The following is an 18,028-nucleotide window of genomic DNA, read 5'->3' as shown; positions in this document are numbered from 1 at the left end:
AAATTATTAAAAATTAAAAAAATTTTTATAATTCTTTTAAGATGTTTTATCAAATTTTTATTCAAACAATCTTTTTTATATTATATTGTGCTAAATCGTGTTAAATGGAAGCTTATCTTTTAAATATTTTATTATTTATTATATATTAAAATAAAAAAATATATATTAATATACTTAATATTATTTAATATATAGTAATAATATATACGATAAAGTATAGAGGAAGAATTAACTGTTTTTCTTATCTATTTTAACTATAACCGTTTTAACTTCTGTATATGCTTCAAGACCATATTCTCCAAGCTCTCTTCCATGGCCTGACATTTTATAGCCACCAAATGGTGCTTGAACACTTATAGTATTATAAGTGTTTACCCATACAGTGCCAGCACGTAATCCTTGAACCAAATAATTAGCTTTATCTATATCTTTCGTAAAAACAGCAGCAGCTAATCCATAATCAGTATTATTAGCACGTTCTATGACTTCATCCATATTTTTGAATTTTAAGATTTGTTGAACTGGTCCAAAGATTTCTTCCTTGGCAATAGTCATATCGTCAGTGACATCCGCAAATACAGTTGGTGCAACAAAATAGCCTTTTTCACCTACACGATTTCCACCGGTGACTAATTTAGCACCTTGCTCTTTTCCAGTGTTTATCATAGAAATTATCTTATTCATTTGGGCCTCATTTATTTGCGGACCTTGTTCAGTATTTTCATCGAATGGATTACCAACTGTTCTAATTTGAGCACGTTTAGCACTTTTTTCTACAAATTCATCATAAATTTTTTCATCTACATATGTTCTAGAACCTGCACAACAGCATTGACCCATATTGAAAAATAATCCAAAATGAGCTGTTTCAACTGCATGTTTGAAATCAGCATCAGAGAGAATGATGTTTGGTGACTTTCCACCTAATTCTAACGTTGTTCGTTTTAAATTGCTTTTAGCTGCACCTGCTTGTATCAATTTTCCTACTTCTGTTGAGCCAGTAAAAGCTACTTTATCAACATTATTGTGCGCAACTAATGCAGCTCCAGCTTTACCAAAACCTGGTACAACATTTACAACACCCTTGGGAAAACCAGCTTCCTTTACTAATTGTGCGATATACAAAGCAGTTAATGGGGTTTGCTCTGCCGGTTTTAAAACAACAACATTTCCAGTAGCTAATGCTGGTGCTATTTTCCAAGCCATCATTACCATAGGAAAATTCCAAGGAATAATTTGTCCACATACCCCAACAGGCTCGTGTTTAGTATAAGCAAAAAACTTTCCATCAATAGGAATAACCTTACCATGATTTTTATCTGCCCATCCTGCATAATATCTTAAGGTCGAAATTACTCCCGGGACATCGAAAGCATATGCATTTGAATAAGGTTTACCGTTGTCCAATGTTTCTAAAGAAGCAAGATACTTATGATCTCGTTCTACCAAATCTGCCAATCTATTTAAAAGAAGTCCTCTTTGAGAAGCATCCATAGTTCTCCAAGGTGATCCCAATTTAAATGCTTTATTAGCAGCATGTACAGCAAAATCAATATCTGCTACATCACCTTCTTGTACTTCGGCAATAATTTCACCAGTAGTAGGATTTATTGTAGGAAAAGTATTTCCAGATTTGGATTTGTGCCACTCATTGTCGACAAATATGCCGGTATATAAAATCGGTGGTTTTGTTTCTGGTGCGGGAAGACTTGCAGTAGAAAATAATCGATAAGCACGAATTTTACTTACTAAACGATTCATTTTTTAATCCTCTCTGTTTTCCTCTTAATTCCTCTGTTTTCCAACGGATACGTTCCTTACCGCTCGAATAATTCTACTGTCGTTACTGCAATAAGAAATCAAGTGAATCACAATGATTCGGAGATTAATAATGACGAAAATAGTTGCTTATCATTACTTATATAATTGTATTTTTATATTATTTTTTGAGTAAACTCTAACGTCATTGAGATATGAGACATAAAAATATTATATATTATTAAATTAAATTTTTATGAAATTATTGATTTAATCGGATTCGAAAATAAGACGAATTACTAATTATTCGAATTGTGTAATTATTGATATAATAAAAATGATGGCGAAGAAAATAATATATTTATTCTTAAATTTCTCTCGTTAAATTAAAGAAATTTAAAAAAATAAAAAAGAAGTATTAAAAATAACCTTCTTACGTCGAATATGAAATTAAAAAGAAAGCATTAAAAATAACCTTGTATCGTCAAAGAAATTGATCACCTAACACTCGTCGACTGTACATTCTTAATGAATGTATATTTATCGTTAATAGATGTCTCGCTTTTTTTTATATGACTATTTAAATTAAAATAAAAAATAATATATTTAAAACATAATTACTTCTATTCATTTAATTCTTATGGTAGAATCGATAATTGTATTATTCGTTTTTCGTATCTTTATAGGTTTTGTATCTGATTTTTATCTGAATCTCTATGTTTAAGTCTATTGATTGAATCCATTTGAAATCCGTCTTCTTAAATAACAATTTTAAATATTAGTTTCATCCTTGTTTTTATAATGATTTACACCAACAATGAGAGAGAGAGAGAGAGAAAGAGAGAGAGAGAGAGAGAGAGAGAGCAAAGTTTAATTTAAAAATTCACTTCTTTCAAATTTTTTTCTTTGGAAAAAAAATGTCATGTTAAAAAATGGTATTTCTTCGAGAATAATTTGTGCATAAATAAAAAGCTTTTTCAAATATATGGAACATTATGATTCTACATTAAATCTTCCTCTTTAAAATAAGGACTTGTTTATCAAAATTGGTAAACAATTAGAAGACTATTGTTAGAGATTATTATCATTATTGGCGTAAATAATATTTACGACATTGTTCACAATAAAAATTTTCTATTATAATACATCACAAAATTTGCAGAACAAACAAGTATATATCACCACTACTGATTATCATATTATCTTTGAATGTATATATATATACATTCAAGAGAATATATATATATATATTGTTTTTGTAAAGCAGAGATTACCTGTTTATTTTAATAACTGATATTCAGATTTTCTTAACCATATCACAGTTTGTACTTGTAGTTCATATTTTATTCATATATGTCGCTAAAGTCGCACATGCTTCGAGAGAAAATTGATGGACGGATTTAATTTATTTTATATATTGATTCTATTGTAATAATTAACAAAAATGTTGTCAAGCGTATTAAAGTCTGTATTTGGTTACGATGACTTTAAAAGTGATATACAGAAACGTGCCACCAGTGCTATTTATGAAGGTTGGATATTTCTATTGTAAATACAAATGAGTTCGTTTTTTTTTAAATTTCAAATATTTTATTAAATATATAACTATAAGAAGATTATGAATATATGTATATATTTTATATATATATATATATATATATATATAAAATATATAAAAAGATATTTATCTAGTAGATAGAAAAAAATAACTATTAAGTTAATTATTTTAGGTAAACATGATGTTTATGTTTGTATGCCCACTGGATCAGGCAAGTCGCTTTGTTTTCAATTACCATCTATAATGAAAAAAGATAAAGTTGCAATTGTATTTTCACCATTGTTAGCTCTCATGAAGGTATATAAAAATTTTATAAATTATTTAGATACAAGATACTATTAAATATGAATTAAATTATATTAGAAAATATTTCATATAGAATCAAGTGGATTTTTTAGTTAATAAAAAAATTAAAGCCGTTTCGTTAAATTCAAATACAACTACCAAAGATAGAAATGCAATAATGAAAGAATTATCATCAAATTCCCCGCAAATCAAATTATTATATGTTACACCTGAAATGGGAGCGCAGAAGCATTTTCAAGTAAGTAGTTATATTTATGAAATTTCTACATAATCCTTAATTATATCATTGTCATTTTATTTCTAATATTTTTTTACATTATAGGAACTTATAATTAAATTACAAAAAGCTAAAGCTATATCTTATTTTATTGTTGATGAAGCACATTGTTTAAGCCAATGGGGTCATGATTTTAGACCTAGTTACAGACAATTAGGTGTATTTAAAAAACTTTGTCCTGATGTTCCTATAATTGCTTTAACTGCTACAGCTGCAAAAGAGGTATATATATTTTTCTTTGACAAATTATTATATATATAAATATATGTATATATATTTATGTTTATAATATTTTTTCAGGTAGTAGTTGACATATTAAAGACATTGAACATGAAAAATATACTAAAATTTTCAATTCCAGTGTTTCGTCCTAATCTTTATTATGACGTATGGTTTTTAGAAGTATTAGATAAACCATTTGATCATCTTAAAAATTTCATTGTGGAAGCTCTTGGTCCATTAAATGATTCTCTACCAAAAGTAATAAAAATAATTCTTATATCGTTTTTTCCTTTTTACTAATTTTTTATGTAATAAGTAATATTTACAGGATAAGAGAAATTGTGGTATTATTTATTGTAGAAAAAAAGAAGCAACAGAAATTATAGCTAATAAATTAAATATGTTTAATATTCCAACATTGGCATATCATGCTGGCAAGTAGAAATAATAAAAATAGATGAATAATTGTTTAGTATTATAAAGTATATGATATATGAGTATTGGTCATTCTATTTATAGGTTTAAAAAATCAAGAACGTAATGAAGTTCAAAATAAATGGACAGTGGGTGAAGTTTCTGTTATTGCAGCAACATGCAGTTTTGGAATGGGTGTTGATAAACCAACTGTGAGGTATATACAAATTATTACAAATATCTTCCATGGCTTATATGTATATATATAATATATACATATGTTATATTATTATTGCATTATCTAAATAATTTATAAATGTTATTATTAGATTTGTGGTACATTGGACAGTTCCACAAAATATTGCAGCATATTATCAAGAATCTGGTAGAGCAGGTAGAGATGGTAATCCAGCCTTTTGCAGAGTATATTTCTCTAACGAAGAATTTGGAATTATTTCATTTCTAATAAAGGAAGAACATTCTCAGAAAAGAACAGAATTTGCAGAAGTACAATGGAAGAATTTTGAAAAAAGTGTTGCATATTGTCTAAAGACCAAGTAAAGTATTTAAAAATTAATTAAACATATTTTATATATTTTAATTAAATAATACAATATTTTTTATCTAATTTATAATAACATTTTTCTTTAGATGTCGACATAGTGTATTTTCTAAATACTTCGGAGATAGTCCACCTGCGTGCAAAAATCGTTGCGACGTATGTAAAAATAAAAATATTGTTGAAGCAAGAATATCACAATTTGAAATGTGTCGGTCACGACCGGATAGATATTCGAAGAAATCTTCGAGTAACGCAGATGGTTTTGCATTTTCTAAATATGATGATATGTGAGTACCGGATAAAATTTTAAATCAATATATTTCTATATATATATATATATATATATTTATTATAATTTTTATTCGTTTGTAGGAGCGAGTGTCAAGAAGCTTGCGTTCCAAGAGAAAAATTAATTGCCGATGCTAAACGGGAAACTAAAGAATTAATTGAAAAGCAATTTGCTTTGCGCCGAAATAACAATCGTAACGAAGAGGTATATATATTTAAGTATATGCAAATATATATGATAACATTTTCATTTCATGTTATTTTAGGTGAGAAAAAGAAATAATGAAGATGCTAAGCGGTCTAATGTTCGTGCAGCTGAGAGTACTGATATTAAAATAAAGGGTTTGACTGTGCAGGTAAGTAAATTATTAATCATATCTTGAATAAACAAAATATTTCATTAATAAGTAACGTATCGGTAATATTACAACAGTTGTATGTGTATGGGCGTATGTATATAGACAAATTTTTTTATTAATATTTTTATTTTGAATTTTATCTAGTTACGAGAACATTTTTATGATAAGTTAAAAACAGTCTTACATGAAAATTATAAATGTGTATGTAAAAAATCTGGGAAAGATTTTCAAGAAAAAGACATGCATAATATAGCTTATCAATTAGAATACAATATGCTCTGTAGTACAAGACTTCTTAACAAGTACAAATTTGATATATCTAAATTGGTATGTATAATGTATTAATCCTATAAACGAGATCATTAAGGTTTCATATATGTATTATATAAGAGATGTATATTGTATTCAGATTTCATCTATACGAATGTGTACTAATAATGATACCACACATGAAGCATTAATAGAATATGATATTAATTGTGAAGTTCAAACAACAGCATCTAAAGCAGTGCCTACGAATGTAAATGATGATCAAAATAAATTAAAAAATAATAATATTAAAAGAAATGAAAAAAATAAACAATGTAAAATTATGTCGTATTCACAAGACAAATCAAACAATAGTTCTCATGATATTGCATTCAAAACAGCTTTAGAAATTAAAAATAGCAATCAAGTGGAAGTTAGTGAAAACGATGAGACCAAAAATTATAATGTAACTTATATTAACAATGAAATTAAAACAATGAAGACTGTACGTGAAGAAAAAGAAACAAGAATAAAAGACCATGATGTTGCTTTTGTTTCAGCCAGGTTGATTAATGAAAACAATGTTCAAACTGCAAAGGAAAAAATGTGTAATGTGCCCAAAACAAGTATTAAAAAGAAAAAAGTTAATAAAAATGTCAATGCAAAAAGAAAAATTTATGAATATCTTTTAACTAGTGGAAGTTCCATCAGTAAAGATACGACTAAAGACAATAAATCAGAAACTTTAAGCAATAATGAAAAGCTTATAAATGAGGTTAAAGTATGTAAGGATAAAAATAAGCGTTCAGTTAATGATTCATTCGACGATACTTATAGTAAGAAAAGAAAAAACTGAAAATCTAAATATAAAAAACAATTCAATAAAAATGGAAATTTTCGAAAAACTTAAAAGAAACAAAAACAATATAATGGATAATATTTTTACCGTCCTAAAAAATAATATCCTAACTATAAAATCATTAGAGAAGTAATCTATTTATATATAATCTATCTTATAAATGTATGTGTATACATACATATATATATATATATATATACATATATATATACATATATATATATATATATATATGTGTATATAACAATTATACAAGTATATTTATACGGAGGATTGTATTTATCAGTCACTGCATATATAAGACATATTCATTAATTCTATGTATTATGATATAGTATAATAAATAAAATAACATTATTTAGGATTCACTTTGAATATATTTTTAAAATAAAAAAAAATAATAGATGAGTAACATGTGAATTTTTTATAAATATCTTAAATAAAAATCATGTGCTTATTATTGTCCACGTTTTTAAGGTTATTTCATTGGCAAGATCGTTAGTGGACATTATTTATCGCTAAAACTATAATATCATAACAATAATTTAATTTTTTGTTCGTTCTTAATCATTTATTTCACAAATATGACTTCTATCTATCTTCTATAAACTATAACACTTTATTAAAAAATACTTAATTTACGTATACAAAATGTCATGTGTTATTATTCACACGCAATAAGTACACAAATAATTATTATTAACTTCATTCACGAAAAAGTCAACTTTCTTTCTTTATAATATTATTTACATATTTACATATTTACTTCTTTATCGCAATTATTATACAGTAACGAAATGTAAAAATGTAAATGTAATATGTTCATAATACGTACTTTAAAGTAGGAATACTACTTTTGCAATAAAAATCACTTTAATTACCATTTATCGTTCTTTGATATAATAATCGAAAATTATTTAATGTTATTCAATTATCATTAATCGAATTAAAAAATTCGTATTAGAATTTACAAGAATATAAAAATCGATTGATTTGAATAGGATTCGACTTTTGAATTAAAAATTAGAATTATTTTTGACCAATGTTTTGTGTACAAAAGATAAAGAGAAAAAAAACAAAATGGCGATTAAAAGAAGTACCTTGATTTAAAACATAATACGATTTTTCATTTCTCTGTCCTCTTGACATTTTATTTGTTGTAAGAAAAAAGAGCAGGAGAGGATGACATCGTTTTATTTGGAATTATTGAAGACTCATATCTTATTTGCCGATCATATTTCATTTTCGGATATTGAATGTATTTACGAAAGGATATTAGATCGACGAGTGTGTATATAGTCCTTGACGACGTTAGCCTCTTTCTACGTCTTGAACGGCTCGTATGTTTACTATCAAACATTTATTTCGTTCTTCATTGTTGATAAATTTTCTAGTATATCCGATGTAAATTTGTGCTCTGAATGATTAAGTAAAGCACTGTAATAACTTTCTGTTTCTTTTATCTTCATGGAAGACCTTCTATTGTTAAAAAATTGTAATCTTTTTTTAAGAAGTAATTTACGATAAAGAAGTATTTTAACAATGCTCCAAATAAAAAGAATTGAGCCAATAATGAACATGAGGTATTTAATGATTTCTTGTAATACTGGTAAAATGTTTAAATATAAGTAAAACAATGAGTTTCTGTTCGCTGGTAATTCGTACATTCCCTAAAAGAAAAAAAAAAAGAAAGAGAGAATAATATGATTCGTAAAAGAGCGCGTAAATATTCGATAAAAGATTAGTACCAAATATAGCCTATAGACGGTGCAACAAACAGTCGTCAATTTAAAAGCCGCGCCGTAAGTTTTGATATTCGCGTCGTCGTAATCGTGTAATTATTAATTTATTTTACAGATTTATTTTTTTGGCAATTAATCTCACGATTATAACAATCGCTTAACGAACAATATATCGATACTTACGATTTCAAACCAAAGAAGTGGAAGAACAAAGTTAGAAAATTTTTCTACTTTTGCCATATGTCCAATATCCTGCAATGCCATATTAATTTGAAAACGGAAAGCCAAATCAACTGGTAAGCCTGATTGTGGTTGTATATAAAAATAAGATTCGTGTTTCTTTGGATCTGGTTTTAAACCGTTTACAGCCTCAAGAAGGGATGGATGAGATTTGTAGAAATGTGGATAGGACAGTGCTATTGGGAAACCTGAAAAGAAATAAAATAAAATACAGGTTAAAGAAAAAAAAAAAAAAAAAAAAAAGAAAAAAAAGATTTCATAATCTTTACAGATTCTTTCATTTAAAGAAAACTAGATGAACGAATCGATCGATTCATTACGTCAGAAAGTAATTCATAACTATCCTTAACATTTTCATTTTGTTTTTTTTTTTCTTTTTTTTTTTGACATTAAAATTTGAAAATTAGATAGTTAAGATAGACGCACGTGTAATTTTTTTAATTCTAATGAAATAATAGTCGATTATCGTACATCCATTATACCGTTAATATCACATTTTTTAGTAATGTAAGTAACGTTTTAAAATATGTAATCGTTGTATAAGAAAAAGAAAAAAACGAAATATTGAAAGTAATTGATTTGTTCGAAACTTTTAAATCAAGATGAAAGAAGAAGAAGAAGAAGAAAAAGAAGGAAAAGAAGATATTTCGTAAAGAAATGTAGCCTACCGTAATAACAAGCGGTTACGTCCACTAAACCTGGTGGTAAGCAATATCCTTCTCGACAGTAACATTTGTTTTCTTCTCTATAAACACCGTTGTCCATTTCGTTTTCCATAAAATTATATTTGTAAGCATATAAGCCTTTAATAACTTTTTCATCGGTTCGCGTCTGTAATATATATGTCATCAAAAATTAATTTTCATTATCGATGATATGTTAATACGTAAAAGTAAATAATATTAACCTTCTATAACCTAATTTTTTGGTTCATGATTACACAGAAATTATATAATGTGAAAGTAATAGTATTATTCATACTAGTATAATTATATAATGTGAAAGTTATAACATTATTTATATTGATGTAATAATAATAATAATAATAATAATAATAATAATAATAATAATAATAATAATAATAATAATAATAGTAATAAAAATAATAATAATCTACTAAAAATATAATATAAAAAATTATTACAGAATAATGTAGTATATGTATATAATTACTTTAATTTATGATATAGTAATATTTTAAATTATACTTGTATAAAAAATAATAATTATAATAATACTAGCATAAATAATATCTATTAATAAAATAGTAAATAATATAATTATTATAGTATATAATTTAGTATAATATATATTTTTATATTAATAATAATATATTTTAATAATTATATTTTTAATTTATCGTTAGAAAATTAATTATTAATTCACATCACTATATATATATATATATATTTGTATGTATATATATATATATATATATATATATATATATATATATATATACAAATAAAAAAAGACAAAAAAAGACATAAAAAAAGTCGTAAAAAAATAAAAAGAAGACAAAAAATATCGAATGTGAATTAACAATTAATTTTCTAATGATAAATTAAAAATTTAACGTGTATATATATATATATATATATATATATATATACATATAAGTATCTGATTTAAATGTAGTATGGCTTTATAGAAGGATTAACGATTCTATAATTTAAATTTACCATGTGGGCACTACGACAAAGACTTTTCCGAAAAAAAAGAAGAGTATCGTTGGGCTGTATATAAGTTGGAAATTTAGTTCCATCACTAGCACCATGAATGTTCGCACATCTTCCTTTCCAGTGGGGAAGATTAACGTTGCCGTTATATTTATCGATCAAGCCAGTCATTTTCACGTCCTTTTCACCGGTGTAAAAAGTCTCGTAATCACCTTCGAAGTCATACATCTGAAGAAAAAGGAAAAAAAGAAGTAATAAAAAAGGAAAAAGAAAAAAAAAAAATGAAAAAAAAAAAATGGAGATGTCGCGACAATGAAAAATTTTCCATTATATAAGTCACGATTATAACGATGAAATGATAGAGTTCTTGAAAAATCATTACACACAAATATGAATATTATTATTATACAGTAGTTGTCATGATGCTAGGAAGGGAAGGTTCATTTACTTCGATGCGTCATGCTAGTTAGCTAAGTTACTATGAAAAAGAACAAAAGAAAAAGGAAAAGAACAAATGATCTATAGTATTATAAAATTTTTTGGCTGTATGATATATTTCATTGAATACGTTTAATATATATCTGTATTAAATGCATATTAAAATAATATTATAATTTTTAAACGTACATATAAATCAATAATTAGAGTTTATTAAACCAATGCGATATTATAACTCTTAAATACATAAACTATAATTCATATATCAAACTTACTCTATCGATAAGACCGAGTTTATCAAATTTGATCCACGATGGCATAACTTGATTTCCAAGTGTAAGCAGAGTAGATTTGTAACCAAACATGAATTCTCGAGCAGTCATTGGTACCAAAGGTTTTGAATCTGTTTGATGGACTAACACATTTAAACCCCATCTTGTCAAGTATGTTGCTTCTCTCATTACATTGGTTATACTCTGGAAATTACAAATTTATATCTATATTCTAAAATATAAATTATATCGATAATTTATATACGTGAATATTGGATATTTATCCAATGAAAGTCCTTGATTTGTCCGTGTGCATGCCTAAGGTTAATTAATTAAAATAAAATAAATATTGTTTATATATATATATATCGATCTAATATGATCTCCACTTTACAACGACTTAACTAAGACTGATATGAATCAATAAAGAAAACAAAAGGAACAAAGTATAGAAGAAAGAAAAAAAAAATATACGTACATACATACACATAGCAACGATCATATGGAGCTACGTGACTTGTTTGTATTATCTTGTTTGAATACATACATACTCACACTGTTTATATCTCTGCTTTGACTTAGTATCAAAGTATTGTAAATAATGTTATTCCATTTTATATGACAGATTAGCGATTAGAGGAAAAACGAGAGCTAACATTAATTATGACAGTATGTAACTCGTATATAACTATGATCTTCGATCATTTCATTTTTTATCTTCTCTCGTATGATTTATGTTAGATGATTTTTTTTCCTATTAATATAATACGATTCTTGATTTGTGAATGAATTACTTGGGTTATATCATTGATAATATGTATAATAGCGGGTGACATTTATTTTATTTTATATATATATATATATATATATATATATATATATATATATAGAGAGAGAGAGAGAGAGAGAGAGAGAGAGAGAGAGAGAGAGAGTTCATTGACACGAAATGAATTACGTAATTCTTTCGACTTTATTATTTCCTTTTATTTTTATTAAATTAATTAACTTATCAGATAATTATCAAAGAATAAGAGAAAAAGGAAAAGAAAATATATCTTTGATATGATCAATTTGATATTATCATTTCATGACGATTAACATTTAATTATTATTATAATTATTATTATGCAATTGCATTGAACCGAAGAGAAATAAATAGGATAAGTATAATTTGGGATATTGTTCGTATGATATTAATGATAGATCATACTTTTATGAAATTTGTCGAGAAGATTTCGAAAGGAAATAAAGTGATTGGCTGTTTCTCTATGTCACAATACGTGAAATTACTTTTTCTACGCATGACCTGCAATATTTCGTCATAAAATCTAATATGCATTTTGTTTTTGACCGACAGTTAGTCAACGATAGGCATCGATGAAAATCGTTGCAAAATAATGATTGATAAGTAACCCATAGTTATGAATTAAATTTCTATCATCCGATTTGAATCGTATGTCTTTTTTTTCCATACAAATATTAATTTATGATATCACTTTTACACGAAATTTATGTGATTCGTATCATTATCAATAATCGTGATATAAAAAATGTTTAACATTTACCGTTTCTTTTTCTTCTTCTTCTTTTTCTTTTACTTTCGGTTGACATTTATTTAAAAATCATGCATTTTTTTTCGATTAATTGAAGAAAAAAGATTTCTCTTTCTCTTTCTCTTTCTCTCTCTCTCTCTCTCTCTCTCTCTCTCTCTCTCTCACACTTTTATGTCATCGAGCATTAAAATATTTTCCTTGAAGGTTTTCGTAAGAATACCACGTTAAGATTACCTCATACTAATTCGTGTAATTTCTTCGTAGGAAAGTAGAAAGGAGTAGTAAGAAGAGAACCAAGAGAGGAAGGAGGATGAGAAGGAAGAAAAGGAGAAGGAGAAGGGATGGGCAGAATGTCGGAGGAAAGTGGAACGTTAGCGTCTGTTACGTGCGAAGCTCGTAAATACGATCGAGAATGTTTTGCTGTTCGTAAACGAAGATCCAAGGTAATTTTATCTTTGTTCTTTTATATTAACATATATATATGCAGGATTTGCCGTTATTGGATGATGATTCATCGAAGATAAAAATTCGGGAAGTATTTATTGTATGTGTCTGTCTCTCTGTTTGATTGTCGCGTTTGTAACTGAAATGACTGAATAATCATTATCTTAATGCGTGTTAAGCATAACATTAAAATCGATTCGATATTATTGAATTCAGTATTTTATTCTTGTTGATTCTATAAAAAAATTTAATTCGCAAGAAGATCGAAGATAGGGAATTAATATTTGTTTTATATTATTTTATTTTATTTTATTTTATATATATATATATATATATATATATATATATATATATATATATATATATATATATATATATATGTATCCTTTCTACGCATTTACACGTTCAGTCTGCCTGACTAGGAAAGGTCAATCACATGGAGAGTCTACGACATTGCCAAGGCTAACGTTTATACGAGTTTCTATATACGGAAAACGTTGGAAAAGTAAAATAAAGGAAAAATATTTTAATTGCGAACGGAATAATTTTTTACGTGCAAACAATACGATCAGTATATCTATATGATTTTTATAAATTATACGAAAATATTTTAGTATATCATATGTTCGTGCTTTTCGATATATCTTTCTTTGCCTTGTAATGACAGATTATGAATTATATTCAAAATTAAATAGGCAATCTCATAAATTTTTTCACATTGTATCACGTATCATATGCATATACAAAGATGTATATTTCTTTCGCATATTGTTCATAATTTCATTAAGATACATCATAGAGAATAAAAAAGAAAAAAAAAAAAAAAAGAAAAAGAAAAAAAAAGAAAAAGAACACAAATTTGTATACTCACTAGAAGTGCGATATTTGGTAAGATGAGAATATCTTGTTCAGTACCATTACTCATTTCCGGTACATATATTAAAGGATGAAGTGGTGTGACGGATACGGTGCCATTGCTGTTAAATTTGATGTTGCCGTGTTCCATATGCTCCCTAAATTACGAAAATTAACATATCATTGCTACGAAATCAACGTAGCTTAGCTCGTTATCTATATCTATGCATAATATGTATATATCTGTGCATACACATATATTTAAGGTCAGATATATTTTTTGAGATCGAACGGAAAGATTTATGTATGCTAGTCTTTTATCAATAAAAAAAAAGAGAGAGAGAGCGAGAGAGGAAAAAGTGCTAATTAACTTCTTCTTACTCACCTGTATACGTAAGGTCCAATTTCCTGGAAATTGAGTTTGCTATCCTTTCCAGTTAAATAATCGTCATGATTGGTGATATTGAATAAGTAAACTTTCAAAAAAATATCCACGTCAGGTTTTCTCCAGAATTCAAATATTTCTCCTCCTTCGCCAAATGTGACTTTAAATTGGAAGAGCATATCGTATGGTTTGTAGATAAGAATTAAAAAGCCTGAGGCGAGTCCAATTAATCCTAACATCATTAGCATGAAAATATCTGTGAATTAAAAGAAAAAAGTAAAAAAAAGAGAAGGAGGAACGTGATTTACAAGATAATTTTTTATTCTCGTATCGTGAATAATATATAGTTAGAATTAGCTATAGAAATCATATTAAATAGTATTCAAAGATTAGGCGTGTCGTTTTTTTATAGAGATATCTTTTTTTTTCTTTTTTTTTTCTACTCCTAGATTTTCATCGAACATTTATTTTATTCATCGTATAGCGTTCGTGATTTCTAACTTGATCTCTACAAGCGTTTCACGTGAACTTTATCGTTGCAATAAAGTGCAACAAAGTGAAAAACTTTTGAACGGCGTTCTTATGTATTTTTGAGACCGACAAAACTTCATGTTTCTCTGAGCATGAAAGAAACATTCTGTTTAAACTTATTGCTCTTTCCATGACCGGTCAAGTCTATGAAATATCACGAAGTCGCGTTGAAAATTTTTTCTTTTCTTTTGCCCTAGTTGAATGCGAAATGTTCTATCGTGTTCTACGGAATCATGATCGTTGTTATCAGCTGGATCATAGAAAGAGGGGGAGAGAGAGAGAGAGAGAGAGAGAGAGAGAGAGAGATTAATTATAATGTCACGTAATTGATATATTGTGTGTTTATTAACGCTATAGAGAAGATAAAATTTACCAGAAATATAATGGAATATATTTTTCGGAAGGTTTTTCTTTTATTTTCACTTTTTAATTTTTGTTCGTCTTTTATTCTGATGAAATCAAGTTTTGTGTTTATAAAAGATAATGCTATATCTTTCTTTTTTTTTCGTAAGTAAAAGAAATTGAATATTATTTTATGAATTTATTTTAAAAATCTTTTCCATTATAAATTTCTCAAAAAGAAAAAAAGAAAAAAAAAAGAAAAGAAAAAAAAAGAGAAAAGAAGAAAAAGGAAAAAGAAAAGAAAAAAAATTATATATATATACTGTAATATTTTGTCATTAATTTTATCAATTAGGATCGAATGATTAGCGTTATGTTTCGATATTAATTAGATACCTTAGGTAAAATTTGAAATAATGAGCGAAGTTTCCTCGAACTTATTTTATATCTATAGATATTAATAACGTCTCGAATAGTTATCGCGAACGAAATTAGAAATGATTTAAAAATAATGATGCGAGAACGTCGAAAGGAACTACTAAAGTTCCAGTGTCTCTCTACGACCTCATTATTTCACTGACATTATCTTCTTTAGATGATGCCAATGATCTTTGTGTGTGTGTGTGTGTGAGGACAATAATAAATAGTCGTTTCTTCAAAGAAGAAGAAGAAGAAGAGTAAAGAAGACAGAAAGAGAGAGAGAGAGAGAGAGAGAGAGAGAGAGAGAGAGAGAGAGAGGGAGAGAGAGAGAGAGAGAGAGAGAGAGAGAGAGAGAGAAAGAGAGAGATAGGAAGAAAGAAAAAACTATTCTTATCATTTACGTACATTTCGAAAACTACGTAATAATCGATTCTCGTGTATAACTGTTAAATAATCGAGCTATAAATCATTCAGCATAGTAATGCCGATATATCGCCATCGGAAATTTATTCTTAATGGACTTGTGAAGAATTTATAGTATAATTATCAAATAAATACATTATCGATTTTGAAAACAAAATATTTTTCTTGGATACAAAAAAATAGAGAGAGAGAGAGAGAGAAAGAGCGAGAGAGAGAGAGAGAGTATCTATAAAAATCAATTTTTTCATGTACGTTTGATCGAAAAGATGAATCCTATTACTCTTCGATTAGGTCACCCATCAATAAGAGAATGATGTGGCTCAAATACTTTTCGCCTTTTAAAGAAACATGTTCGCCCTCTTTTTACTTTCAAACGATTGCAAGATCGTTTACAAGTGTGGTCCTGTTAAATGATGTGGTAACAATTTTCCAGCTGGTAATCAAAGCACGACCGTCGTAACTTTACAACCAGATACAGATAGAAAGCGTACCTTACCATTGGACTAGAATTTTCCGATACTTATAATTATTTACTAGTTAGTAATTTCTACCTTCGTTTCCTTAGTTGAATTTTCTTTATTACGTTAGATATTTATTATCTCGTATATATCTCCTAGTCAAAATTACATTCGAATTTTATTCAAAATTATCGAATTCCACGTTAGAAATAATATGATACGATGACATAACAAATGATGTAATTTGACTAACAGAAATTGATTGGGTTGTTAAAAAAACATTATAATCATAAATATTTAATAACACGTAGCTCCAATTTATTTCACGATTTAATTAATGAATTTACTAATGAAAGATATCTCTTAAAACAATAAAAATATATTACGTTTGTTTCTCTTTTTTGAAAAAAAAAAAAAGAAAAAAAAAGATACAAAAGACAATTCATAGTCATATTTTTTATTATAAAAATAATCTGAGAAAATTTTGCTTAAAAATAAAATCCGATAAAATTGTATGAACTGTCCTACGTTTTAAGAAAAATTGAAAATAAATTTAATCATGATTACAAACAAATCGTTTTGCGAATCTTTATTTATTTATTTTAGTTTTTGAATCCTTCTTTCATCTATGTTTTGACATTGCACAAGAACAAAAGATACGATAGGTTTTTGTGTCTTCGTGGTGCGTGTTTCTTTCTATTATTATATTTCCTTGTTGCGTTACGATTGATATATTATTGCATCGAGGTCAACGACTCCGGCAATGACATCGCAAATCGAATAAGTCCAATTGAAAAGTTTTCTCTCTTTCTCTTTCTTTCTCTCTCTCTCTCTCTCTCTCTCTCTCTCTCTCTCTTTTCTTATTCTCTACGTTTAGCTAAGTTACAATACTATCTTATTATTTTATGCAATCGTTTAAAGAAACGTAATAAAAATGTGATATATAAGTTTTTGCATAACTCGTACTTTGTTTCAAAGTTAAGAAGGAATGTTAATTTCAATCTCGATGACTTTTACGAGTTACAACAACTATCAAGACAATGATCAAACGTGAAAGTGTTAAAGTTTCGAGATAATCTTCGAGTTTGAATGGCAGCCACTCCTCCGTGTAAGAAATGAAAATGAAAAACATTTTTTCTCTTTTTTATAAATCATTAAATATTTATTATAAACATTTTGATGAATTATTTATTTATCGAAACATATAACAATTTTGTTATAATATTTCTAATTAATCGAATTTTTTCAATAATAATCAAATAGAAAGAAACTTTTGATTTATATCTTTTTAAACGAATGAAGTATAGAATCGATAGGAGAAATTATAAATGAAGTAATTATATAATATAGAAAAAGTAATAAAATTTCAAATATGTCACGTTGAAGTATCTTAC

The 18,028-nt window shown here is 26.7% G+C and overlaps 4 protein-coding genes across 14 annotated transcripts in view; 2 read left to right on the top strand and 2 right to left on the bottom strand.

Moving 5' to 3' along the window:
* Positions 1-40: 40 nt before the first annotated feature.
* LOC124954669 (aldehyde dehydrogenase, mitochondrial) lies at positions 41-3,156 on the bottom strand. Of its 5 annotated transcripts, none has more exons than XM_047507927.1 (3): positions 3,033-3,051; positions 2,380-2,515; positions 41-1,846 (listed from the first exon to the last, which is right to left on the bottom strand). In XM_047507927.1, the coding sequence occupies exon 3, from the start codon at positions 1,759-1,761 to the stop codon at positions 229-231; it is 1,533 nt and encodes a 510-aa protein (XP_047363883.1). In that variant the 5' UTR covers positions 1,762-1,846; positions 2,380-2,515; positions 3,033-3,051; the 3' UTR covers positions 41-228. The 5 variants fall into 5 exon arrangements, with proteins under 5 accessions (XP_047363883.1, XP_047363884.1, XP_047363886.1 ...); XM_047507928.1 differs by lacking the exon at positions 3,033-3,051 and adding an exon at positions 2,905-2,923; XM_047507930.1 differs by lacking the exon at positions 2,380-2,515 and having other exon boundaries at positions 3,033-3,156.
* Positions 1,446-6,954, top strand: LOC124954665 (ATP-dependent DNA helicase Q5). 4 transcript variants are annotated; one of them, XM_047507919.1, is made up of 14 exons: positions 1,446-3,290; positions 3,489-3,613; positions 3,696-3,860; positions 3,945-4,121; positions 4,200-4,379; positions 4,450-4,555; positions 4,641-4,752; positions 4,865-5,092; positions 5,187-5,384; positions 5,470-5,590; positions 5,652-5,741; positions 5,889-6,071; positions 6,154-6,459; positions 6,558-6,629. In XM_047507919.1, exons 1-14 carry the CDS (start codon positions 3,203-3,205, stop codon positions 6,564-6,566), a joined length of 2,088 nt encoding a protein of 695 aa, XP_047363875.1. In that variant the 5' UTR covers positions 1,446-3,202; the 3' UTR covers positions 6,567-6,629. The 4 variants fall into 4 exon arrangements, with proteins under 4 accessions (XP_047363875.1, XP_047363873.1, XP_047363874.1 ...); XM_047507917.1 differs by having other exon boundaries at positions 1,447-3,290; positions 6,154-6,954; XM_047507918.1 differs by having other exon boundaries at positions 1,447-3,306; positions 6,154-6,954.
* A 255-nt stretch (positions 6,955-7,209) lies between these two features.
* LOC124954667 (scavenger receptor class B member 1-like) overlaps positions 7,210-18,028 on the bottom strand; it is a 15,053-nt gene continuing 4,234 nt past the window's right edge. Inside the window, exons 2-8 of one of the 2 annotated variants that reach the window (XM_047507921.1) lie at positions 14,461-14,716; positions 14,092-14,233; positions 11,227-11,427; positions 10,517-10,741; positions 9,503-9,665; positions 8,778-9,022; positions 7,210-8,522 (exon numbers count right to left, since the gene is read on the bottom strand). In XM_047507921.1, coding sequence (XP_047363877.1) covers positions 8,205-8,522; positions 8,778-9,022; positions 9,503-9,665; positions 10,517-10,741; positions 11,227-11,427; positions 14,092-14,233; positions 14,461-14,716 — 1,550 coding nt within the window. In that variant the 3' untranslated portion in view covers positions 7,210-8,204. The remainder of the gene's footprint in view (positions 8,523-8,777; positions 9,023-9,502; positions 9,666-10,516; positions 10,742-11,226; positions 11,428-14,091; positions 14,234-14,460; positions 14,717-18,028) is intronic. The other variant, XM_047507923.1, reaches the window with a different exon arrangement.
* LOC124954672 (histone-lysine N-methyltransferase SETMAR-like) overlaps positions 10,340-18,028 on the top strand; it is a 22,347-nt gene continuing 14,658 nt past the window's right edge. Inside the window, exons 1-2 of one of the 3 annotated variants that reach the window (XM_047507934.1) lie at positions 10,340-12,021; positions 13,041-13,219. In XM_047507934.1, the coding sequence (XP_047363890.1) occupies positions 13,118-13,219 (102 nt within the window). In that variant the 5' untranslated portion in view covers positions 10,340-12,021; positions 13,041-13,117. Of the gene's footprint in view, positions 12,022-12,923; positions 13,220-18,028 lie in introns of those variants that run through there. The other 2 variants (XR_007102610.1, XM_047507933.1) reach the window with 2 other exon arrangements.

The sequence above is a fragment of the Vespa velutina genome, chromosome 16, assembly GCF_912470025.1.
Source record: "Vespa velutina chromosome 16, iVesVel2.1, whole genome shotgun sequence".
Taxonomy (NCBI): Eukaryota; Metazoa; Arthropoda; class Insecta; order Hymenoptera; family Vespidae; genus Vespa; species Vespa velutina.
Note: the sequence above shows the minus strand (reverse complement) of the source record. Positions and strands in the feature narration are given on the sequence as shown.

Bases quoted from the DNA above. Each gene is read 5' to 3' on its own strand.
- LOC124954669 (XM_047507930.1), bottom strand. From the start codon at position 1,761: ATGAATCGTTTAGTAAGTAAAATTCGTGCTTATCGATTATTTTCTACT.
- LOC124954665 (XM_047507917.1), top strand. From the start codon at position 3,203: ATGTTGTCAAGCGTATTAAAGTCTGTATTTGGTTACGATGACTTTAAA. The intron at 4,753-4,864 runs GTATATACAAAT...TGTTATTATTAG, and splicing joins GTTGATAAACCAACTGTGAG to ATTTGTGGTACATTGGACAG. The intron at 5,591-5,651 runs GTATATATATTT...ATGTTATTTTAG, and splicing joins ATAACAATCGTAACGAAGAG to GTGAGAAAAAGAAATAATGA.